The 26661-nt window shown below is 40.2% G+C and overlaps 1 protein-coding gene across 3 annotated transcripts in view; it reads right to left on the bottom strand.

The window, feature by feature from the left end:
• The window catches only part of LOC134204067 (protein gooseberry-neuro-like), a 198474-nt gene that overhangs the window by 83526 nt on the left and 88287 nt on the right, over nucleotides 1-26661 (bottom strand). For all 3 annotated transcript variants that reach the window (XM_062678896.1, XM_062678898.1, XM_062678897.1), the window contains one exon: nucleotides 12207-12330. In XM_062678896.1, coding sequence (XP_062534880.1) covers nucleotides 12207-12330 — 124 coding nt within the window. The remainder of the gene's footprint in view (nucleotides 1-12206; nucleotides 12331-26661) is intronic.

The raw sequence follows: 26661 nt of genomic DNA, 5'->3' as shown, positions 1-26661 counted from the left end.
TATTGGATGGGGCGAAACGTATGACGATTATAGAGCGCCTATTTTCTATGATTTGTGTGACGATTTCAATTTGAATATTTTGAACACTGGTGAAGTAACTCGAATAGGACCAAATGGTCAACAAAGCCGTATTGATCTGTCTTTATGTTCAAATTCACTATCATTAGATTGCACGTGGAAGGTAATTCAAGATCCCCATGGTAGTGACCATATGCCGATAGTCACCACAATTAAGAGTGGCTATCAACAATCTGAGCCAGTTAATGTTCCTTTCGATCTCACGAAGAACATTGACTGGCAAAAATTTGCATCGGCGGTAAAAATTGGTATTGACTCAACTGATACTCTTCCACCTTTGGATGAATATCGATTCCTTATTGTAATGTTTCAAAAAAGCGCACTAGAAGCTCAGAAACGACGCGTTCCAAGTACATCTGTTATCAGAAGACCAGCCACTCCTGGATGGGATGATGAATGTACTAAGTTGTATTCTGAGAAATCTGATGCCTTCAAGGCCAGAGAAGGTCAGAGCTTTTTGAAGAGTATTTGAGGCTCGAAAGAAAACTCAAAAATCTTCTCAAGGGAAAAAACGTAGCTACTGGCGACGTTTTGTCGAGGGACTATCACGAGAAACCTCAATGACAACACTTTGGAAAACGGCTCGCAACATGCGGAACCGCATTTCCACCAATGAGAGTGAAGAATACTCCAATCGATGGATATTCAACTTCGCAAAAAAGGTCTGCCCAGATTCCGTACCAGCAGAACCGCTATTTCGAGAATCAGTCACTGATCCCGGTTCTTTGGGTGGACCATTCACAATGCTGGAACTTTCTATGTCTCTTCTTTCATCGAATAACTCTGCTCCGGGATGCGATAACATCAAATTCAATCTTCTTAAAAACCTCCCAGATATCGCAAAAGACGATTACTTGACCTGTACAACTGTTTCATGGAGTACAACATTGTGCCACCTGAATGGCGACAGGTCAAAGTAATAGCTATTCAAAAAGCCTGGGAAACCAGCGTCTAATCACAATTCATACCGACCGATTGCCATGCTATCATGCATGAGAAAATTATTGGAGAAAATGATCCTTTCAAGAGTCGACCATTGGGTCGAAGAAAATGCATTGCTTTCAAATACTCAGTTTGGATTTAGAAAAGGGAAAGGAACAAACGATTGTCTAGCGTTGCTTTCTTCAGATATACAACTGGCCTTTGCGCACAAGGAGCAGTTGGCTTCAGTATTCTTGGACATTAAGGGCGCTTTTGATTCAGTTTCCATAGAAGTACTGTCAGGCAATCTGCACAGTAGTGGATTACCCGTTATTTTGAATAATTTCTTGTACAATTTGTTGTCAGAAAAACAAATGAACTTCACACTCGGCACTCTGACAACTTCCAGAAATAGCTACATGGGCCTTCCCCAAGGTTCGTGTTTAAGTCCCTTGCTTTATAATTTCTATGTTAAAGATATTGACAATTGTTTGGAAGGACAATGCACGCTCAGACAACTTGCAGATGATGCCGTGGTCTCTCTAAGAGGTCCATGTGCAGCTGTCTTGCAAGGACCATTGCAAAGTACCTTAGATAATCTGACTGCTTGGGCCAGACATTTAGGGATCGAGTTTTCACCGCAAAAAACTCAATTGGTTGTGTTTACTAAGAAGCGGTATCCTGCTCAACTGAAACTTAAGCTGTTGAATGATGACATCAACCAATCTTTATCTTCTAAATACCTTGGGGTCGTGTTTGATTCCAAATGCACCTGGAAACTCCACATTGAGTATTTGATACAAAAATGCCGGAAAAGGACCCATTTTCTACGTTCTATCTCCGGAACATGGTGGGGTGCTCACCCGGAAGACCTCATCAAACTCTATAGAACGACTATTCTCTCTGTTTTAGAGTATGGCTCCTTCTGCTTCCTCTCAGCAGCTGATTGCCACCTGATCAAATTGGAACGAATTCAGTATCGTTGTTTGCGTATTGCCCTTGGCTGCATGCATTCAACGCATAACATGAGCCTGGAGGTGCTTGCTGGAGTCACTCCTTTAAAGCACCGTTACTGGGAGCTCTCACTTAGAATACTCATCAAATGTGGAACAAGTAACACACTTGTTCTAGATAACTTCGATAATATACTTGAACTAACTTGTCGTTCAAGATTCCTGAGAGTTTATCTCAACTACATATCGTCAGATCTTTGTCTTCCGTGTTATAATCCCCTCGAGTTCACTTCACCAACGACAGTTCCTCAATTGTATATGATCTGTCTATGAAACATGCTATTCAAGGAATACCAGATCATCTTCGACAAATATCTATTCCCTCACTTTTTTCTGAAAAATATGAACATGTCAATTGCAACAACAGATATTTCACTGATGGTTCTCGCATCAACGGATCCACTGGCTTCGGTGTTTTCAATGTAACTTCAACCACCTTCCGAAAACTTCAGGAACCGTGTTCGGTTTATGTTGCTGAGCTGGCAGCAATTAACTTCGCTTTGGGGATAATTTCCAATCAGCCCGAAGACCATTATTTCATCTTCTCGGATAGTCTTAGTTCTATCGAGGCACTCCGGTCGATGAAACCTGTTAAGCACGCATCTTACTTTCTTACAAACATAAGAGAGCAGATGCGTGTTTTGGTCGAAAGATCATTCAAGATTACCTTTGTTTGGGTCCCTTCTCACTGCTCAATCTACGGCAATGAGAAGGCAGACTCGCTGGCAAAGGTGGGCGCACAGGAAGGTGAGGTTTATGATAGACAATTCTCGAGCAACGAGTTTTTCCCATTAGTCCGTCAGAGTACTCTTCAAAGTTGGCAAAGGAATTGGACACACAATGAACTTGGACGGTGGCTTTTTTCCATAGTTCCAAAAGTTTCTGGGCGAGCGTGGTTCAGAGGTGAGGACTTAAGTCGAGGCTTCATTCGCGTGATGTCGAGACTTATGTCCAATCACTATTCACTAAACGCACATCTGTACAGAATAAACCTTGTCGATAGCAACTTATGTAGGTGCGGAGCCGGTTATGATGACATCGATCACGTAGTTTGGTCCTGCTCGGAAAATGACGCCTCCAGAGAGCAATTATTGGATGGCCACAAGAGGTAAACAACCCTTCAGGGAAGTTCGAGGTGTTTTGGGAGATCGTGATGTTGTCTATATGCAGGCCATTTATAGTTTTCTTTGTGCTTCTGACATCAAAATCTAATATTTTGTTTTTTTCTTCCTTCTTCAATGTTTTTTATGTTTAGTCTCTGTCTTCCTGTTTCGTAGAGCTCCATAGCTCTTGCCATCCGGAAGATGCTCCCAGTCGAACCATTCCTCGAGCATGACGACACGCCACATCGTCACTGACGCCAAATGCCCGGATGAGAAGCTGAAATTTCCTTATCCCAAATCCTAAGCCCCGTCCATCCTTAAACTTTGTAAACTAACCTCGAGTCACCACGAGTACGTTGGCTTCTTCCCCTCTCTTAATAACTGTATAATAAAATGACATTGATTGTATATATCACAAAGAACCATGGCTCCGTAAAGTGTTATACACGCCTGAGCCTACCAAATAAACGAACTTGGAAAAAAAAAAAAAAAAATACTCAATATGAAGTCTCCAGGTACATTTAGAATCAAACACGACCCCAAGGTATTTAGAAGATAAAGATTGGTTGATGTCATCTTTCAACAGCTTTAGTTTCAGTTGAGCAGGGTACCGCTTCTTAGTAAACACAACCAACTGAGTTTTTTGCGGTGAAAACTCGATCCCCAAATGTCTGGCCCAAACAGTCAGATTATTTAGGGTACTTTGCAATGGTCCTTGCAAGACAGCTGCACTTGGACCTCTTAGAGAGACCACGGCATCATCTGAAAGTTGTCTGAGCGTGCATTGTCCTTCCAAACAATTGTCAATATCTTTAACATAGAAATTATAAAGCAAGGGACTTAAACATGAACCTTGGGGAAGACCCATGTAGCTATTTCTGGAAGTTGTCAGAGTGCCGAGTGTAAAATTCATTTGTTTTTCTGACAACAAATTGTACAAGAAATTATTCAAAATAACGGGCAATCCATTACTGTGCAGATTGTCTGACAGCACTTTTATGGAAACTGAATCAAAAGCGCCCTTAATATCCAAGAATACTGAAGCCAATTGCTCCTTGTGCGCAAAGGCCAGCTGTATATCTGAAGAAAGCAACGCTAGACAATCGTTTGTTCCTTTACCTTTACGAAATCCAAACTGAGTATTTGAGAGTAATGCATTTTGTTCAACCCAATGGTCGATTCTTGAAAGGATCATTTTTCCAATAATTTTCTCATGCATGAAAGCATGGCAATCGGTCGGTAGGAATTGTAATCAGACGCTGGTTTCCCAGGCTTTTGAATAGCTATTACTTTGACCTGTCGCCATTCTGGTGGTACGATGTTGTACTCCATGAAACAGTTGTACAGGTCAAGCAATCGTCTTTTTGCGATATCTGGGAGATTTTTAAGAAGATTGAATTTGATGTTATCGCATCCCGGAGCAGAGTTATTCGATGAAAGAAGAGACATAGAAAGTTCCAGCATTGAGAATGGCCCATCCAAAGAACCGGGATCAGTGACTGATTCTCGAAATAGCGGTTCTGCTGGTACGGAATCTGGACAGACCTTTTTTGCGAAATTGAATATCCATCGGTTGGAGTATTCTTCACTCTCGTTGGTGGAAATGCGGTTCCGCATGTTGCGGGCCGTTTTCCAAAGTGTTGTCATTGAGGTTTCTCGCGATAGTCCCTCGACAAAACGTCGTCAGTAGCTACGTTTTTTAGCCTTGAGAAGATTTTTGAGCTTTCTTTCAAGCCTCAAATACTCTTCAAAAAGCTCGGACCTTCCGTGTTTACGAAAGGCCTTGAAGGCATCAGATTTCTCAGAATACAACTTAGTACATTCATCATCCCATCCAGGAGTGGCTGGTCTTCTTATGACAGATGTACTTGGAACACGTCGTTTCTGAGCTTCCAGTGCGCTTTTATGAATCAATTCGGTAAGGAATCGATACTCATCCAGTGGCGGAAGAGTATCAGTTGATTCAATACCAATTTTTACCGCCGATGCAAATTTTTGGCAGTCAATGTTCTTCGTGAGGTCGAAAGGAACATTAACTGGCTCAGATTCTTGATAGCCACTTTTAATTGTGGTGGCTATCGGCATATTGTCACTACCATGGGGATCTTGGATAACGTTCCACGTGCAATCTAACGATAGTGAATTAGAACATAAAGACAGATCAATACGGCTTTGTTGACCATTTGGTCCTATTCGAGTTACTTCACCAGTGTTCAAAATATTCAAATTGAAATCGTCAGGCGCTCTATAATCGTCATACGTTTCGCCCCATCCAATACCATGTGCGTTCATATCACCCAATATCAATACTGGAGATGATAGGAGGGAGCCTGCGCTCCAAAAATGTCGACGATTAATAGAGGCATTTGGAGGAATGTACACTGAAGCTATGCAAAGATCTTTATTCTTCACATTTACTTGGCATGCGACGATTTCTAAGCCGGGAACAGTCGAAATGGGAATTCTGTAGAAGGAGTAGCATTTTTTTTTTTATTTATTTTTTTTATTTTTTTTTATTTATTTTTTTTTTTTTAACTAATTTTATTTGCTAATTATCTAATACATGCATTCATCTCTTAGACTAGGTGTTCCGTGTTTTCTTAACACTATCATCCTTATTTGCTATGTTACGCTTTTAGTTATTATTAATACATTTCAATTGCCTCTGGCAGTTAGAATTTTTCCTCTGGTTGAATTGAACCATGTAGGAATTACAATGTTTTCTACTTAAACTAAACTTAACCTATTTTATACTAAGGGTACAAGGAGTTAATCGTTGCAATAGAAGATTGCAACGATTTTTGTCTAAAATTGGAAATTATTTTGTTGGACATTTGTTGCAATGTCTCAATATTAGAAATTCTATGAAGTTCATTGGTACTATACCACGGAGGCAACTTCAGAATCATTTTCAAAATTTTATTTTGAATCCTCTGGAGTGCCTTCTTTCTGGTATTGCAGCAACTAGCCCATATTGGCACAGCATACAACATGGCAGGTCTAAAATTTGTTTGTAAATCAAAAGTTTGTTCTTAAGACAAAGTTTTGATTTTCTGTTTATAAGTGGATATAGGCACTTAATATATTTGTTACATTTGGCTTGAAGGCCTTCAATGTGATTTTTAAAGTTAATTTTTGATCTAGCAGAAGTCCTAAATATTTAGCTTCGCTAGACCAATTAATTGGAACCCCATTCATAGTGACAATATGTCTGCTAGAAGGTTTCAAATAAGAAGCTCTCGGCTTATGTGGGAAAATTATAAGCTGAGTTTTGGAAGCATTCGGGGAAATTTTCCATTTTTGCAAGTAAGTGGAGAAAATATCCAAACTTTTTTGCAGTCTACTACGAAGGCTTCGCTTTTTGGCTGAAAGGCCCGTTTCATCTGCGAACAAAGATTTTTGACACCCTGGTGGTAAATCAGGTAAGTCAGAAGTAAAAATGTTATACAATATGGGCCCCAGTATGCTGCCTTGGGGACACTAGCCCTTACAGGTAATCTATCAGATTTAGTATTCTGATAGTTTACCTGCAGTGAGCGATCTGATAAATAATTTTGGATCAGTTTAATGATGTACAGAGGAAAATTAAAATTCATCAATTTTACAATCAAACCTTCATGCCAAACACTGTCAAATGCTTTCTCTATATCAAGAAGAGCAACTCCAGTCGAATATCCTTCAGATTTGTTGAGCCGAATTAAGTTCGTAACTCTTAATAACTGATGAGTGGTTGAATGCCCATGGCGAAAACCAAATTGCTCATCAGCAAAAATAGAATTGTCATTAATATGAACCATCATTCTATTTAAAATAATCTTTTCAAACAGTTTGCTTATTGAAGAAAGCAAACTGATTGGGCGATAACTGGCCTCAGCTGGATTTTTGTCCGGCTTCAAAATTGGAACAACTTTGGCGTTTTTCCATTTATCTGGAAAGTATGCCAATTGAAAACATTTGTTAAATAAATTAACCAAAAAGGATAAAGAGCTCTCAGGAAGTTTTTTGATAAGTATGTAGAAAATACCATCATCACCCGGGGCTTTCATATTTTTAAATTTTCTAGTAATAGATCTCACTTCATCCAAATTGGTTCCCAACGAAGGGTCAAAAACATTCTCTTGATTGAGAATGTCTTCGAAGCTCCGTGTAACCTGATCCTCAATTGGACTAGTGAGACCTAGACTAAAATTATGGGCACTCTCGAACTGCTGAGCAAGTTTATGAGCCTTTTCGCCATTTGTTAATAAAATTTTATTTCCCTCTTTAAGCGCTGGAATTGGCTTTTGAGGTTTTTTAAGAATTTTTGTTAATTTCCAAAAGGGTTTCGAACTGGGATCCAACTTCGAGACATTATTCTCAAGGTGGGTATTTCTCAGAATAGCGAAAGGTTTTTAATTTCATTTTGCAAATCTCGCCAATAACTTTCAACGCGGGATCGCGAGTTCTTTGGTACTGCCTACTTCTCACATTTCTAAGACGGATCAGTAGCTGAAGATCGTCGTCAATAATAATGGAGTTGAATTTACCTTCACATTTCGGAATTGCAATGCCTCTGGCTTCGACAATTAAATTTGTCAAAGATACGAGAGCATCATCAATATCACTTTTGGTATCGAGAGGAATATCAACATCAATATTCCTATCGATATACGTTTTGAGAGAATCCCAATCAGCTCTATGATAATTAAAAGTAGAGCTGATTGGATTATAAATAGCTTCTTGTGAGATTTCAAATGTCACAGGAAGGTGATCAGAGTCAAAGTCAGCATGAGTTACCAATTGGCCACACAGCTGACTTGAATCCGTTAAAACTAAATCAATTGTAGAAGGATTTCGACTGGAAGAAAAACAAGTTGGTCCATTGGGATATTGAATAGTATAATATCCCGCAGAACAATCTTCAAATAAAATTTTACCATTGGAATTGCTTTGAGCATTATTCCATGAACGGTGTTTGGCATTGAAGTCACCAATTACGAAGAATTTTGATTTGTTGCGAGTCAGAATTTGAAGATCAGCTTTCAACAAATTCTTTTGCTCCCCATTGCATTGAAAAGGCAAGTAGGCTGCAATGAAGGAAAATTGTCCAAAATTTGTTTCAACAGAAACTCCCAAGGTTTCAAAAACTTTGGTTTCAAACGAAGAAAATAATTTATGTTTGATACGTCTATTAATGACAATGGTGACCCCACCACAGGCGCTGTCAAGACGATCATTTCTGTAGATAAAATAGTTTGGATCTCTTTTAATGGAGAGTCCTGGTTTTAAATACGTTTCTGTTATAATGGCAATATGCACATTATGAACTGAAAGGAAGTTGAATAATTCATCTTCCTTACCCTTTAGAGAGCGGGCATTCCAATTTAGAACTTTCACACAATTATTTGGATCCATTGAAACGGATTACAATTTTTTGTGTGTACTTTATACCAACCTGAACAGCTTCAGGAACGGTATTTGCTTTGAACATTGCATCAATCATGTGATGCAATTGTCCAGTTGAAAAATCAAAATCGGAAGCAGTCATGCTACCTGATTCGGTAACATGACCATTATTTTCCGTTGGGACATGGGTATAAACCTCATTTTGAGAAGAGAAATTTTGTCTACCAGCAGCGATGTTTGCATACGTAGGTACATTGGAAAAATTGGAATTTACTGAAGTGCTTGCTACCCGTTGACGAATTGTGGTGGGTATGAATTGCTCGACCGGTAACCGGTTTCGAAATTTGAGCGTTTGAAAAATTTCTACCCGTCGAATCTGGGATCCGATTGGAATTTCCCGTCATCAATTTTGCACGGGAATTCAAAACTTTTTTGCGTGAAGGGCATTCCCAGAAATTGGATTTATGATTGCCCCCACAGTTTGCGCACTTAAATTTATTGGAATCTTCTCTCACAGGACATGCGTCCTTGGCGTGAGAGGTTCCACCACAAATCATGCATTTAGCATCCATGTGACAATGTTTAGTTCCATGACCCCACTTTTGGCACTTACGGCACTGGGTAGGGTTTTGGAAATTTCCCCCAGGCCTGCGGAAATGTTCCCATGTAACACGGACATGAGACATAATACAGGCCTTTTCCAAACTTTTCATATTATTTAGTTCACTTTTGTTAAAATGGACTAAATAAAATTCTTGAGAAATGCCCCTCTGGGATGTACCAGAATGGGATTTCTTTTCATCTTAATTACTTGGACTGGTGAAAATCCAAGTAATTGAGAAATTTCAATTTAATCTCATCCAGTGATTTGTCATCACTGGGGAGACCTTCAAGACGACTTTGAACAATCGCTCAGTTTTGTCGTCGTATGTGAAGAATTTATGGCGCTTCTCAGTTAAATAGTGAAGAAGACGTTTGCGATCGTCAAAGGATCCCGGCAAAACGCGGCAGTCACCCTTCCTAGCAATCTGAAATGAAACCTTGATCCCCTGAAGGTTACTCAAAATCTCATTCCGGAAGCCAGAAAACTCGGCAACAGATACCACAATTGGCGGAATCCTTTGCTTTTTCGCATGAATCGAATCACCTGGGCTAGAGGTAGATTCGATTTGCTCAATTTCATCATTAATCAATTCGAACTGATTGCTCAGTTCGATTGGAGAAGAATTATTTCCGATATTAGAGTTAGAAGGAATATCTGAATTCTCCAGCTTCCTTCTATTTTTTCCGCGCTTGGGCAGGACGGTCTTGAAACCTTGTTTCTTTGAAGGAAGTGGAGAATTCAGAGACTCCCCCTTCCTCTTGTTTTTGTTAATACTCATTGCTGAGCGTGGAGACGTGACCTTCTAAGAGGTTTTTTCCCAGAACGGTGTCCCTGCAGGATTACCACCGCTTGTCGGAATTTTACTTCCGCAAACGGGTCCAACGTAAAACGAAGGCACGGGTCCTTGCAAAGATCGTAACGGGATCAGTGGGTACAAATAGCGCTAAGAAGCACCGTTGAAATTAAAATAGCTTCGGGTAGTATTAAAAACTTCCTTCCGCAAAGAGAGAAAGAACCGCACAGCACGAAAGCACGATGCGGTCTGAGTAGCATTTTTTGATCCCCAAAAGAACGCCACCATAATGATCATCCCGATCTTGGCGAATAATGTTAAAATCGTGGAAGTTGATTTCATCTTCAGAAGAAAGCCATGTTTCACAAAGCGCAAATATATCGCAATCGGAATTGCGAATCAAAAACTTGAACACGTCCAATTTATTTTTTAGACTATGACAGTTCCACTGCAGCACAGTGATTGTATCTTGTATGGCCGTATTATCCATCGAAAGATACAATTTCTGCAAGAAGGGGCCATGAAACAGTCAATTGCTTCAGATAACTTTCTACTGTTGGAATAAAGAGGTCAATGATTGGCCTCAATGAATCCGGAATATTGAAAAGATTCAAAAAGCGGTCCACGAGGTCCTGTTCTATTGATTGCGCTGTTCAAATTAATTCATGAAAAAAATGTTACTTAGGTCCTTTTGAAAAGTTAAGCGAGAAATCGTCGTTTGAATCTTTGTTTACAAAAGCAGATAAGTCGTTTTGAAAAATTTGTCTTGATTTGGCCGTAAGACGTCTCACTTCTCACTTCGCGCTCCTCAGTTTTTATAGTGAGAAGTGAGAAATAAGGAATGAGAATTGAGACGTCTCTCTTCTTACTTCCAATTTCTCACTTTTCAAACGACCTATTCGGCCAAATGTCTTATTCGCCCAAATGACCCTTTCGGTCTAATGACTCTTTCGGCCAAATGACTCTTTCGATCAAATGACCCTTTCGGCCAAATGAACCTTTCGGCCAAATTACCGTTTCGGCTAAACGACCTTTTCGGCCAAATGACCTTTTCCACCTGATGACCTTTTCGCCCAAAAGACCATTTCGGGCAAATGACCCTTTCGTGATCAGTTCGGCTTTTTTTTTGGCCAAACGACCCTTTCCCCAACTTATGTAGGTGCGAAGCCGGCTATAATGACATCGATCCCGTAGTTTGGTACTGCTCGGAAAATGACGTTTCCAGAAAGCAACTGATGACCCGAGGTAAGCGACCCTTTCGAAAGATAAGAGATATTTTGCGAGATCGTGATGTGGTCTATATCCCGGCTATCTGAAATAAAAATCTAATACTTTTGTTTCTTCTCTATAGTTTCAAAGTTTGTTGTTTGTTTTGTCTATGCCTTTCTTGTCCATAAAGCTCCGTAACACTCCGCAGGTCACACCTCGAGCACTACGATACGCCCGTGGATACGACACACCTCCCTGACACCAAATGCTGATATTTCCTGATCCCGAATCCTAAATCCCTATTGATCCATTGAAATATTTTAGCTCATAATAAGAATCAACATTCATTTTTTTTTCTAATTTCAATTTTGGTTTGAGACTTTTAGAGTAAGAAAAATTGCAGTGAGGTGAACTATCTAAAACAATCATGGCATCGAAAAACTTGAAACATATGTACGATATCGTGAAAAGTTTCCTGAGTTTAAGCCCTGAGCCCAATAAGATGCACAGGTCCATTAGAATTGCTCAATGTTGGCTAAATTTGTCGGAAGGTTGGATCAAAAAGTGATTTCTTTTTTATTAGATCTTAAATCGAGCATGCAAAATATCGAACTTCATAGAAATGCATCAACAGTTTGTCATTGCCGCGGGAAACATGTGCCAAGCTTCTTAATAAATGACATGCATCGTAAACGGTATCTCTGAACCCATCCATAAAAAGTAACAAATCCCGGGCAAAGCCATACCAAAAAATATGTTCTTATCTACTGAGATACATCTAATATTCAAGCTCTAGATAAACTGTTTTCTTAATTCGAAAGTAAGCCTACAAGAGGCATATTTTCGTTATCGATGGAATCCTGACAACGACGCAGATAATTAGAAGCTTTCGTCCAGCTTCGAAAGTTTGACGCAAAATAACAAGCCTTGTCATATCCGCTACCAGGCAATTAATCATCTTGCGGCGCCTTCGACAGGCACGACCTTGTTCTATTCTACTCTGTCGATTCCAGTTCATCATGGTGGAAAAATTCTGCGAGCGACCTCTAACCTAATTTCCAGAACGGAAAACACAAAGTAGCAGTAACGACCGCACTTACCTCCCAAAATGCCATGGATGCTGTAATCCTTCCGCCCGTCGTCGTCCTTCCGTCCTTCCGTGGTGCCCACTCCGCGCAGTAGCCGGCTGATGGACGAAATGCTCGGTGGGTCCGGAACACCTTCCTGCAATTGAGCGATAAAGAAAGGACATACACACACATAAATTCATTGCGACGGGCAGATTCAATTAACGACGACGTTGAAAATGGCTCAATTTTTGTGCCACCGAGAGCACTGAACAGTGTGGGGGTGGGTGGGAATTTGCTGTGTTCTTATTTCATCCGCCCACTCCCACGAGCAATCTTTTCCATTTGGGATTTGGGATCATGCTTCGGAGAGGCAGGGAATTAATTACGATTTACGATATTTGTTGGGGACTTGGGAACGGAATTACTGTGGAATGACTGTGAAATTGCGCTCTTGTTTGAGCTTCTGTTCTCGACCGGAGTTGTGACTTGATTACGTACACTCGTCAACGACGGCGAGCAAATCGATTTCATTCGGTAACATTAACAACGCTCAAATATAACAGATTCATTTTTTCCTCTGTTTGGATCTCATTAGAAGCGGAAATTTGAAAGCCCGACCCGAAAGTTTCTTACCCCCGCCGAAGGGTGTTAAGACAAAGCTGTGACCGCCAACAGCCGAAAAGTGTGAACCCTTTCACAGTTTCTAATTAAATTTTCTCACCTTTCAGTTGCGCCTCTTTCGTGCGTGTTTACCGAACTGTTTACCGTGGCAATTATGATTTAACACCGTCGTCGACGGTCGCCACACTCACGCCGCGCCAGATAAACCGGCTTCTGACGAGAGGGAGATATAGGTGTCCGCCTTTGTTTTTTGCTTTGATTTACAGAATGAATCGAGGAAGCAAATGGTCTGAAATGCGTAATGGATTTCAAAAAATGAATGAGACAGCCTTCCGATTATCAATTACCAAGATTTTAAAGAATTATCAAGGTTCTTCTACAAAAATGTCAATAAAATTGTCAAAATCTTGCTAGCTTGAGAAAATGCATCTTAGCTGAATATTTCAAAATTAGGAATATGTTGGTGGAAGAAAAATAAATTCTGTTGAAACCCTCAACAGAAAGGCATATTTGATCATCCCCCCATATAGATAGGAACAGGTCCGGTAGTAATCGACATCACTGTAATGGTCATAGCATAAGAGTAACACAGACAAAAAAAATGGAATGACGAGGAAGCTTTCGGGGATGGACGCCGGGTGCCGCCCGCTGCCGTTGCCTTCTATCGAAAACTATACCCCCTAATGATGATAGAAGAAACAGTTTTATGATGTTTGAGAAAATTATACCGCTTTAACACCTCGGCCGAAACGAAGCGGTGCGCAAACATTCGGGTTTTCTTTTTCGGAGTGGATTCTGCTCGGTGTTCATTCAAAGGCTAACGTTGGCGTGAGCTGCTGCTTGGCGGGTTTAATATTTGGTTGAATCGGAGGCTCTAGGTCTGAATGGGGATAAGAATATGTAGCGATCTAATTTTTCGAGTAGCACATGAAATACCTGGAATTTGTTCATATGTGAAAAAGCAAATATGTTGATTATAGTAGGGAATGAAAAGCTGCACTTATTTCGTAATACAAGAAGTGATGAACTTGGGTGGTTTGATTCTGTTATATTAGGCAACAAATTCGTTGCATGTTGTGGCAGTCGCTGCACCTGGTCAAAACGCACTAACCCAGTTATGGTGTGGGTGGAAATCTAAACAGACCTAACGCAACGGCCACCCACCGAGCGTCTGTTCACCACTGGCGGAGTGACCCACCAAGCCAAATATTTCCGGGAATTTATATATGTATGCAAAATTGTTCTGAGAAAAAAAAATTATTAATTTTAGAGACGAAAGCTTCACGAGGAATTCTTGGAGTTATTTTCGAAAGAACTTTTGGAAAAATCAAGGATTTTTCAAGAATTTCTTCGCACATATTATTAAAAATTTCTTCTGAAAATTCTTCATTTTATATTTGGAATAATAATTTGGAAAATTACGCCATTAATACGTTTTGACACTCCTCCTGCAATTTCTTCGGAATATCCTCTGAAAAGGCCTTTGTAAATTTGTCCGGAAATTCCTCCGCAACTTTTTTTTGGCAATTAGTGAAACCATACGAAATTTCTGCCGGAATAATTCGAACGGATATAATAAAGGATTTTCCAGATGAAAACTTCGAAGGATCTCTCTTGAATTTTGAAAGGCTGTTATGAAACAATTTTCTTGGAAAAAGGTATGTATTCTTAAAGGAGTTTCTGTAGGAATTTCAAGCAACTTTCTAAAGCAATCTACAAAGAAATACCTAAAGGATTTTTCAAAGGAATTTTGAAAAATATTTCGAAAAATTCCTAAAAGAATTCTCGGAAAAATCTTTGAATTTTCGAAGAAATTTAAAAATGTATTTCCAAAAATAAATTGGAAAATAGATTAAAATTACAAAAATAAATTGGAAAAATCCTTTAAAAAATTCAAAGATAGAATATATAAGAAAATTTCGAAAACTCATTCCCTTTACGAATTGTTTAAGAAATTTTGTAATAAATCCTTTAAAAAATCCTGCGGAAGTTCCTTCATAAATACTTACGGTAGGTTTGAAGATCTGGAGGATCGAAGTAAGCTTTGCGCGCGGACGGTAATGTATTTCATAATGACTGATTTTTTCTATCCGTGTCGGCTGAAAACTTCGTGAATTTGGCTAGTGCTAGTGCTAAGCCGCCATTTAGTGATGTAATTCTGGTCATATCGATAACGAAGAGTAGGTCATGTTCTTATTATTGGCTAATTTCCGATAACTTTAAAATCAAGTCTTGTTTGCGTGTGCTTTGTTTTTGTTATGTTCGGATTGTGAGGTTTATGACATTCTGGAATCGAAATCGCTTTCTGTGGAAATAAACGACGCGAGTATCGAATAATCATCCATCCGGCCGGGAGTGAAGTGAAAGCCATTTTTGAGTGCTAGGTAGAATGAATCCTAGACACTCCATACACATCAGCTTCCAATCAGGTGGCTTCTTTGAATGCGCCAAGGAGTAACATCGATTTTACGGTTTTAATTTGGTGAGATCTATTTGGTTAGGCTGACCATACCTACCGTATTTTCTGTGTATTTATTAGAGAGATTTGCAGCTCTCGGCTGACTCATCTCGCAACAAAGAAGGTGGACGAAACCCATGAAAAAATGTGAGATGTTATGTTATTAGTGTTGCTTTTAAAAGAATGCTATCTATGCCTTTTTGTACTTTTCATTGATCAACTTTTCTCAAGGTTTTTAACAGATAAGCACCGGGAGATTGTTTCATACAGTTTTATTTCAATGATTTTTTTTCCTGCTTATTCCTAAGGCATTAAAATTTGACCAATTTCATCAGTGGATTCGACGGAATTAGTAACTTGGTAGGCAAGTATTTCCTAAAAATCAGGTCACGCCTCAACGTCAATAAAATGAAGCGCAGGTACAGACATTCTAATTTTCAGATTAAGTTCATTTTCGATTATTCTTCTCGAATCTTCCGAAGTAGTTAATTCAATTTTTTATTCAAATCTGATTTACCACATTTTTTTTCAATGATACTTTTCGTTTACATTAAGAATCATTCAAAGAATTTCTGAATAATTCTGAATATTACGAAAACATCCGCTATGAAAAACGACCGCATAAAAATTAATTTATAAAATAACTGAAAAAAATCCAGTTAGCTTAAGGCAGCTTCAAACCGAGAGAAAATTTGGTCGTATCAAAAGTTAAATTTAAGGTCCTCACGTACCTTATGACTAGATTATACATCAGGAACTTGTCTACAAATTTTGCTCCTAAGTGTAAGGACTTAATTTATGCGACTCCGTTTAAAATACAACCCGGCGGAGATCTACGAGAGTCCGAGCCGTAAACTAGATTATAAATTGGCATGGATTTCTTTTACTTTTCACGACGAAATTGCATGAGTCCCGTTTTTTTTTTTGAGAGCACATTAACAAAATCAATGGACAAGATTCCCGAAGTGTGATGCTAGTTTTAGCGTCATTAAAATCAATTTCGATCAAAAAGGACTGTGTATCGGTTAGACATTTATTCTCAGCGCCATCCATGGTCATAGAAATAATTAAAATTACATTTTATTAATGCTCCTTCGTATTTGAGATCCTTGTTATTGCAGATTTTTTCTCACTTATATTCATGATATCCATTACATGGGAAATCGATAACTCTATCGCCCTTTTCGCATTGGTCATTTAAATTTTTTTCCCAAAATTATTTTTCTTGGGGTCGATTTGTTCACCTCCGCTTAGAGCTTAAACCGTGTTAAAGCGTATGCGCCAGCACCGCTCAAGAGTTAAGGTGATTATACAATTAAGCCATGTGGTGAATTTTAAATTCATTACACGGTTATCTACTCCTATTGTCAAAAGTTCAAATCTAGCGCAATAATTTTCGTACAATGCTGAAATTAAAGTCGATTGTTTAGCATAAGTAAGCAAACGAGCTACGGATGCTTCATCCTCATGTGCGTTGTGATTCACTCAATTCGTCACAATCACTAGAACAAGCATGTGGTTTACAACATGGTCGATTTGTGACTTTGTAGTATAACCACTTTAAGCGGAGGTGAAGAAATTGGCCATCAACCTTCTAATGCCCAGGCAGGGTACTTTGTATGGGAGTTCTACCAGTCAAATAATTCAAGCAGGTTTGATAAGTTTAAAAATTATTAGTTTATTGATGTTACTACTACAACTGCTTGATAACGAATGAGCTCCTCACTTCAGTTTCTCTCTATTTATACCCTGACATGAAGAGTCATTGCATACTGTGATTTGTTTACAGCAACATGGCACACTGCGTTGTACACCAGCATAACGTCAACACTCCTCCTCAACGCTGGATTGCCTTGAATCGGAACTTCTTAACAAGCCACAGAGTTGCCTGAGAGTCTCCATGCGAATTCTTGATATTGGTTTTGTTAGTAAATCAGCAAGCATCTTATCGGTTGGACAGTACTTGAAAGTTATTAAGCCGGTTTGCTTCAAGTCCTTCGTAAAGTGATATCTTGTGTCAATATGCTTCGTGCGATTACTAAATTTTTCGGTTTCTAACATATGCAAACAACTTTGATTATCTTCAAATAAAGTGATTATTGATTGTTCTTCATCCATATCTTTCAACAATCTTCGTAACCAAAGTGCTTCTTGAGATGCTTCAGATAATGCAACAAATTCGGCTTCTCCGGTAGACAATGAAACGCATTTTTGCTTCCGACAGGCCAACGAGATAGTTCCGCCATGGAATTTAAACACATATCCGCTATTTGACTTGCGATCATTCCTGCTTTCTGCCCAATTTGCGTCCGCATATCCCTGAAGTCCAGATTTGTCCATATGGTTGCTTAGTCGTAATTTGAGGTCAATGGTACCTTTTAGATACCGAACTATTCGTTTTAGTTCACTCCAATCGGTTTTGGTAGGTTTGGTTATCTTGCGGCTCAGGATGGAAACTGCAGCAGATATATCCGGTCTAGTATTGACGGTGATGTAGAGCAGCTGTCCAATCAGTCTCTGGTATTCGAAATTGTCCGGGAGCAACTCTTCTATTGTTTCCTGTTTACCGTATCCTGTATCCAATGGAATAGCCGATGTTTTCGCATCCTGAAGTCCTGTTGATTTGATAACTTCCTTTATATACTTTTTCTGATGAATGTAGTAATCCCCTGCATCATCACGTTCAACTTCAATTCCGAGGTAGTTTTGCACATTGCCCAAGCTACTTATTTCAAAATTTCTTGAAAGGACATCTGCTAGTGCTTCAATCATACGGTCATCTTCACTGGCAACGATAAGGTCATCGACGTAAATTAACACATAGCAATGTCTTCCGCCCATCATTTTTCTGTATAAGCAAGGATCAGCATCACAACGCTTGAAACCTTCTTCTTCTAAAATCTTGTGTAAACGGTTGTTCCATGATCTAGCAGCTTGTTTGAGACCATATATACTTTTCTTTAAACGGCAAACCTTGCTCTCTTGACCTTTCACTGCAAAACCAGGAGGTTGTTTCATGAAAATCTCCTCCTCAAGGTTGCCGTGCAGGAACGCTGTTTTCACGTCATACTGCTTTACAGTCATTTTCCGTTTTGCTGCTACTGACATTAGTGTTCTGAACGTTGTTTGCCGGACTACAGGTGCAAAGACTTCATCGTAGTCTGTTCCGAAACGCTGACTGAATCCCTTCGCCACTAGTCGTGCTTTGAATCTGGAAATGTTGCCATCATTGTCTCGTTTCAGCTTATACACCCACTTACATCCGACTGGTCGTCTTCCGGCTGGTAGGTCAACCAAGTCCCAAATGTCGTTCAACTTCATGGATTCCAGTTCTTCTAACATTGCTTTCTGCCACTGATTATTGTGTTTGTTTGTTAATGCTTCTTTAAGATTATTCGGTTCTTGTTCATCAGATTCTACTGTACATGCATATCTCTTTGGCAGCTGTCCACGATTGTTTCTTATTGACCGTCTCAGACTTGATTCATTCTCATTGCCTCGTGGACTTCTTTCACAGCTAACATCATTTTCATTCATTACGACCTCAGGATCATCCCAAACTTCATCGTCCGAGTCATCTTCGTTCATTTCATTCAAAATAGGATATACTGGTATGTCTTTTGTGGGGCCTGACAACAGCGGTACAATTACTTCATTCTCGTCTTGCTGTGTTTCAATTTGCATAGTTGGTTCGCCTGAATCCAGAAACGTAACATCGCGACTGATAGTAATTTTTCCGGTGTTCACATCCAGCAGCCTATAAGCCTTTGATACTTCACTGTATCCCACAAATTTCAACTTGACTGCTTTGTTATCCAATTTGCTCCGTTTTTCACTAGGAATGTGACAATAAACGGTAACTCCAAACGGGTGGATATGTTCAAGACTAGGCTTTCGTCCAAACCATTGATAGTACGGGGTACCTTCAATTATTCTGGAAGGCAGACGTTTGCCGTTACTATAGCTTCTCCCCAGAATCGATGATCCAATCCAGAATCGATCAGCATGCACCTGGCCATTTCTACTAGATAGCGATTCTTACGTTCCGCAACTCCATTTTGCTGAGGTGAATATGGTGCCGTGAGTTGTCTTCTTGAAATGTTTTCCGTTGAATTCTCCGCCTCTATCAGATCTCAAAATCCTGGGTTTTCTTCCAAATTGTGTTTTGGCCATTTCAACATATTCTTCAAACTTCTTCAATGCCTCAGATTTGTTGCGCAAAACGTAGACGATAGAATATCGACTGTAGTCATCGATGAATGTTAGGAAATACCTTCTTCCGCCAGCTGTCACTGTCCGCATCGGGCCGCAAATATCCGTATGCACCAAATCTAGGATTCCAGTTGATTTGCTTTCGGAATGCTTTGGAAATGAACTTCTCTGCATCTTGCCCTTCAAGCAAACTTCACATGCATTTGAGCACTTGCAACTTGTCAGTTGCATTCCGGTTGCTAGATTCTTCATTTTGAGAATTGCATCACAATCTCTGTGTCCCAACCTACGGTGCCATACATGAACGCAATCCTTAGAAGCCTTGACCAACATAGTTTTCTAGCATATTTGTCGTAGTATGTACAGATTTCCATCAAGTTCAGCTATAGCTCCAACAACTCCATTTCGGTGAATTTTTGCTCCAGTTTTGTCAAACGTAATATTGAAGCCTTTCTGTACCAAACGTTTCACTGATAATAAACTTGACTTCATGTTTGGCACAAACAGCACATCTTCGAGAGTTATTACCCGACGATTTCCGTTACCATCAAGAACTATTATTTTGCCTGATCCTCGACCTTTTGACCTTTCCTTCATTCCGTTGGCAACCCAAACATCGTCTTGAGCTTTTTCATCAAACATTTGAAAGAAATCTCGGCGGTTTGCGATGTGACACGTAGCACCAGAATCCAGTATCCATTGGTTGTCTGATGTTGACGAATTTCCTGTTAGAAACGCCCAATCTTCTGTTTCACGATTGCCTTGTATAACAGTGTTTGCCTTCTCCTTTTTGAACTTTTGCTTTGATTTTTCAGCTTTCCATTTGATAAATTTTTCACATTTTGCCTTCTGATGTCCGAGTTGTTTGCAGAAATAGCACGTTCCACGATTTTCCTCTTTAGGTCCAGCTTGTAGAATACTTTCTGTGCTGGAATTTTCTACTCGACCTTTTCTTTTCTGCCATTCGTCCAATAATTTTCCTTTTGCCAAATTCAAAGTTAGGTCTTCATCCGGTCTTGCCTCCAAAGCAGTTACAAGTGTTTCATACTCCTCTGGTAAACTACTGAACAGGATCGCAACGAGCCATTGATCATCCAAAATCTTCTCTGGCTCCAAGTCATTCAATTTTTCAAATAGTTCAGTAAGCTTCGCAATGTGGATTTCCATATCTCCATGTTTCTCCAAGCGCATTTGACAGATCTTCCGCATCACGGACACCTTGGTACTCATAGTCCGCTTCACATGGAATTTTTCTAGGTTTTCCCATGCTTCACATGCTGTCTTCGCCTTCTTAATGTGGATAAGTTGGTTATCTTCGACGGCCAATCCGATAGTTGCCAACGCCAGCTCATCTTTGCTTGTCCATGCTTCCGTTACTGGTTCAGGTTTATCTTCCTTGATAGCCTTCCAACATCCTTCTTTGACCAAGAGAAGCTTCATCCGAAAACTCCAGTTGTCATAGTTGGATCCATTCAACCTTGGAAATGACACCAGTTTCTCTGACATGGTAGAACTTGATAAGGATTCTAGCTTCAGTGATTCTAAATCTTGACAGCTTCAGTGATCCGTGACTGGGCCCATAACCTATGGGAGTCCTATCAGTCAAATAATTCAAGCAGGTTTGATAAGTTTAAAAATTATTAGTTTATTGATGTTACTACTACAACTGCTTGATAACGAATGAGCTCCTCACTTCAGTTTCTCTCTATTTATACCCTGACATGAAGAGTCATTGCATACTGTGATTTGTTTACAGCAACATGGCACACTGCGTTGTACACCAGCATAACGTCAACACTTTGAACAGGGTTTTTATTTCAATTGTTCAGAATTGGAAAAGTTTTTGATATTGGTCAATAATAAAATCGTATATCTAAGAGTAGATTAAAATAAAATTTCAAAATCCCACTTTTTTTGAATATTGAATGATGCACAATTTTCTGTTCCTTCGTGCTTTTGTTCGCATCCCTTTGAAGAGTGAAATATTTGTAGTTTAGTGTTTTTCATAACTTAATACAACCGAAAGTTATTATGGTGAATGATCAACTCTACAATATTTCTAATTTCTTAAACGGAAAATGAAAATTAAGCCCATTGCTAAAAAACCTCTTTAATAAAGATACAAAAAAGCCCATAAATTTTAAAATTCCACAGCTCTTGAATTTTAACACATGTCCCGTTTTGTAAGCGCGTTTGTCCCGTTTTTTCACCGAAATGATCTGGTCAGCCTATATTTGGTTCATACTTATACTGTAGAAGTGTTCTTACACAATTTCTGTGGGAATACTTTTTGAAAGAAACTCCTTTGGAAATTCCTTTAGGATTTCTCATTTCATTCATTAAATAATTTTCCTGATGAGTTCTTTCAACAAAATTTCCAGAATAATTTCTGCAGGAATTTTACATTTTTTTACTGAAGAAATTTCTTGTTTGAATTTTTCATAGGCACGCACTAAGCTTAAAGTAGAAAGGAGCGATCGAAAGCAATGAAGAATAGAGCCGAAAGGTATCGCAAGCGAGCGACAAGTATTCAATTTTTATTTGATAGAAGGTGGGACCATCCTTAGCCGTGCGGTAAGACGCGCGGCTGCAAAGCAAGACCATGCTGAGGGTGGCTGGGTTCGATTCCCGGTGCCGGTCTAGGCAATTTTCGGATTGGAAATTGTCTCGACTTCCCTGGGCCTCATGATATACGAATGCAAAAATGGTAGCTTGGCTTAGAAACCTCGCAGTTAATAACTGTGGAAGTGCTTAATGAACACTAAGCTGCGAGGCGGCTCTGTCCCAGTGTGGGGATGTAATGTCGATAAGAAGAAGAAGAAGAAGAAGAAGAAGAAGAAGAAGGTGAAAGTATGCAGAGGGCCGTCAAAGAACAATATTAACTGAAATCGCTGTTACTTTGCCTAACGTTAGGCAGTTCCTTTAGCAATATCAAAATTTCTTTAACCTTCCCAATGCATTAGAAAAAAGTTACACAATGTGCAAGATTTCGTAACGATCACAAAAGCTCAAATTTTAACCGATTTTCGATCTTTAGACACCAAACGAAAGCTGTAAGTTCCTAGAATAAGCCCATGATTCATCCAAATTGATATCTCTTGTCCCCGGGGAACACGTACTAAAGATGTACTGCTTGAGCTTTTCAATTTGGCTCCTAATTTTCGAGTTTCGTGCTATTAAACATTAAATTGCTTGCAAATATATGCTCTGATAATCCCAACTGTGTTAGCCATTCCTGGGAAATTCTATTCTTCGAGCGGTCATCGGAAGGCCCTCTGGAAGAAGTTCATCTCAGAGCTATGCGATTTTTTCGTAACCATTCATTCTGGCGAATTGTGAGTGCAATCAAAAGTAAAAGTCTTCTGTGACCTCCAAAGGCTCCCGAAATGGCCTTTTATAAGATCCGGAACATTTGTAATAGTTCATTCCAGAGCTTCGCCATTTTTTCGGCATCATCCATTCTGGCAAAATGCGAGCGCAACCAATAATGAAAGACTTCTGTGTCCTCCACATGCTCCAGAAACAGTTCTCCGGAAGATACGGAACATCGTGAAAGTGGCCAATTCCAAAATTTCATCTTAGAGATTCGTTTTATTTTGTAATCATCCATTCTGACGAATTATGGATGTAATCAATAGTGAAAGTCTTCCGTGACCCCAGAAAGCTCCCGAAACGGTCCTCCGTAAGATCCGTAATACGTAAAAATGGGTGATTTCCAAAATACATTCAAGAGCTTCGCGATTTCTACATAACCAATAATACCGGCGAAATGTCTGTGCAGTCATTTGTGGAATTCTTCTGCTACCCGCAATTGCTATTTTATTCGTAACCATTCATACGGCCGAATGTGCGCAATAGATTGCGTTAGTCTTCTGAGATGACCAGGGCCACAATCGGTCCTCTGGGAAATCCGAAACATCTGTAAAATAGGTTAATCCTAAAAGTTCATCCCAGAGCTGCGCATTTTTTGATAGCATTCACGCAGTAACGGTGAATCGAGTTCAGTGCGTGATCTCTCTTGTTTCGGACAGCAGAACGATCGCGCGGTCGGCCGAATTATTGTGTTCTGCATTGCGCGGCCGGTAATAAAATTAATCAGTTCAGTGCATGATCTCTCTTGTTTCGGACAGCAGAACGATCGCGCGGTCGGCCGAATTATTGTGTTCTGCATTGCGCGGCCGGTAATAAAATTAATCAGGTCAGTCCGTGATCTCTCTTGTTTCGAAGCGGGCTCGGTAGTCATATGGCTACTGCTTCTGCCTCATACGCAGGAGGTCGTGGGTTCAATCCCAGGTCCGTTCCATTCTCCTACTTTGTATCTTTCTCTTCATTTCTCATGTTCTAGCAATCGCTAGAACTGGAAATGGACTTCCATACCGTTTCCATTACTATTCCTATACCTTCAACTTGAGTATTCTAACAGTAATCTGCTAGAATTGGAAATGAACTATAGAGCTCGTTTCCTACATCCAATTAGAAATTCCATCAGTTACCTTCTCCTATCTATCACATTGGCAGCTCGTTAACCAAGACGGACCTCTGCCTCTCCAATCTAACCCAGAAATTCCAACAAATTCCGCATGAACTCGTGGCAAGTGCAGAGGTATATTCGGCTTGCAGTGGGCGAGTGATTGCTTCATCATTTCCTCCCCCTTCCCTACATTGACTTGCATTCTGACGTGGCAGGCGCCAGTATGACCTAACAAATGAGATCACCAGTACTTGTACATTGAAGATGTGTGCTAGTCCCAAGCAAACATCTGTTGGTTCCCTGTGCAAGAACAGCTGATCTGGTCATAATGGAGTAGCAACTACGAGCAGTCAATCAAGCTCAAGCTCAAGCTCAAGCATTCACGCAGTAACGGTGAATCATATGTGGAGTCAATAGTCCTCTGTGAGCTACCAAAAGTTTATCACAATCTATTTTTTAAAGAAAATATTGTTAACGGCATATTAGCCCTTTGTAATCGCCAATGAATTCAAAATAATTCTCCGGGAAATTTGTGGCATCCGCTAAAATGATTAATTCCAGAAGTTTATCCCAGCGCTCCACGTTTTATTTCGAAACCGTCCACAGCGGGAAAGTAATTGTGCAATCAAAAGTGGGAATTTTCTGTGACGTCTGAACGTTCACTAAACGATCCTCCGGGAGATCAGGAATATCAGTGAAAATGGTCAATTCCAAAAGTGCATCCCACAGTTTTGCTAATTTTCGCTTTCATTCATATGGGTGAATTATGTATGCAATCAATATTAAAGGTCCTCCAATGACGATAATAAAAGTCGAGTCAAGTGCGGGACACTGAAGACGGCGTGGCGATGTTTTTACTTGTATTCCTCTGGAGCTTCTCCTGAGGCTCCTCTGGAAGTTCGTCCAGAAGTTCCTCCGGCAATCCCTTCGGTAGTTCATCAAGTAATTCCTCGGAAAGTTTCTGACTTTCCGATAACCGCTCGAGGGATGGAATTGCCCAGAAATGGCGTATACAAGATAGCTAATACAGTTGGGATTATCAAAGCACATATTTGCAAGCAATTTTATGTTTGAGAAGCTGCAAGGGACTAGAGAGGTCAATATTAATGAATCACCCCATAGGCTTTGTTGCGCTTTATATCGCATCTTCAATTTGAATTAATATACAAAAAAAACTTTATAGCTGTGACAATAAACATACATCGATAGTTATTATGTGAGGAGGTATCTGAACAATTGAGCTTTGTTATTCTAACACCGAATATGTAAGTGAAAATCAAATCTGTATATTTATGTAAATATTATATTCAATAAACATTTTATTACAGCTTTGTAGCTGACCATTGACAAATTAATTTGACTGTCTGCTGAAAGAATCGGCGAATTCTGGAACCTTCCGCAACAGGCTTATTCCACGAACCTCTTATTACCAGACTAAAATTACATAAAAGTCTTCTCCATTCGGTCCATGGCTGCACTTTGCCAACCACGCAGTCTGCGGAGGGTCCGCAAATCGTCCTCCACCTGATCGATCCACCTTGCCCGCTGTGCTTGTCGAGAACCATTTTCACCGGATTACTGTCCGGCATTCTGGCTACGTGCCCGGCCCACCACAGTCTTCCGATTTTCACGGTGTGAACGATGGATGGTTCTCCCAACAGCTGATGCAACTCGTGGTTCATTCGCCTTCTCCACGTACCGTCCGCCATCTGCACCCCACCATAGATGGTACGCAGCACTTTCCTTTCGAAAACTCCCAGTGCGCGTTGGTCCTCCACTTGCATCGTAGAGAACTACCGGTCTAATAAGCGTTTTGTAGATAGTCAGTTTAGTACGACGGCGAACTCTATTCGATCGGAGCGTTTTCGGAGTCCTGCCATGATACGTCTCCGAATTTCTCTGCTGGTATCGATATCGACGGTCATCAGTGAGCCCAAGTACACGAATTCTTCAACCACCTCGATTTCGTCACCACCGATAGAAACTCGTGGTGGGTGGCTTACATTGACCTCTCTTGAGCCACTTCCTATCATGTACTTCGTCTTCGACGTGTTGATGACTAGGCCAATCCGTTTAGCTTCGCTTTTCAGTCTGATGTAGGCTTCCTCCATCCTCTAAAAGTTGCGTGCCATGATATCAATGTCGTCGGCGCAATCAAGTAACTGGACGGACTTCGTGAAAATCGTACCACTCGTGTCAATCCCTGCCCTTCGTATTACTCCCTCCAAAGCGATGTTGAACAGCAGACACGAAAGATTGTCACCTTGCCGTAACCCTCTGCGCGTTTCGAAGAGACTCGAGAATGCCCCTGAAACTCGAACTACGCACATCACCCGATCCATCGTCGCCTTGATCAGCCGCATTAGTTTATCCGGAAATCCGTGTTCGTGCATTAGCTCCCATAGCTGGTCCCGATTGATTGTATCATATGCGGCATTGAAGTCGATAAATGGATGATGCGTGGACACGTTGTATTCGCGGCATTTCTGCAATACCTGACGTTCGGCGAACACCTGGTCTGTGGTGGAGCGGTCACCCATGAATCTCGCCAGGTACTGCCCCACGAACTCTCTTGCAATTCGTGTTAGTCGGTGGCATAACATTTGGGAGAGTACCTTTTAGGCGGCGTTCAGCAATGTGATTGCGCGGTAGTTGCTACAATCCAATATCGCCCTTTTTGTAGATGGGACACACGACACCTTCCATCCACTCCTGCGGCAGAA

This window comes from Armigeres subalbatus, unplaced genomic scaffold, assembly GCF_024139115.2.
Source record: "Armigeres subalbatus isolate Guangzhou_Male unplaced genomic scaffold, GZ_Asu_2 Contig378, whole genome shotgun sequence".
Taxonomy (NCBI): Eukaryota; Metazoa; Arthropoda; class Insecta; order Diptera; family Culicidae; genus Armigeres; species Armigeres subalbatus.
Note: the sequence above shows the minus strand (reverse complement) of the source record. Positions and strands in the feature narration are given on the sequence as shown.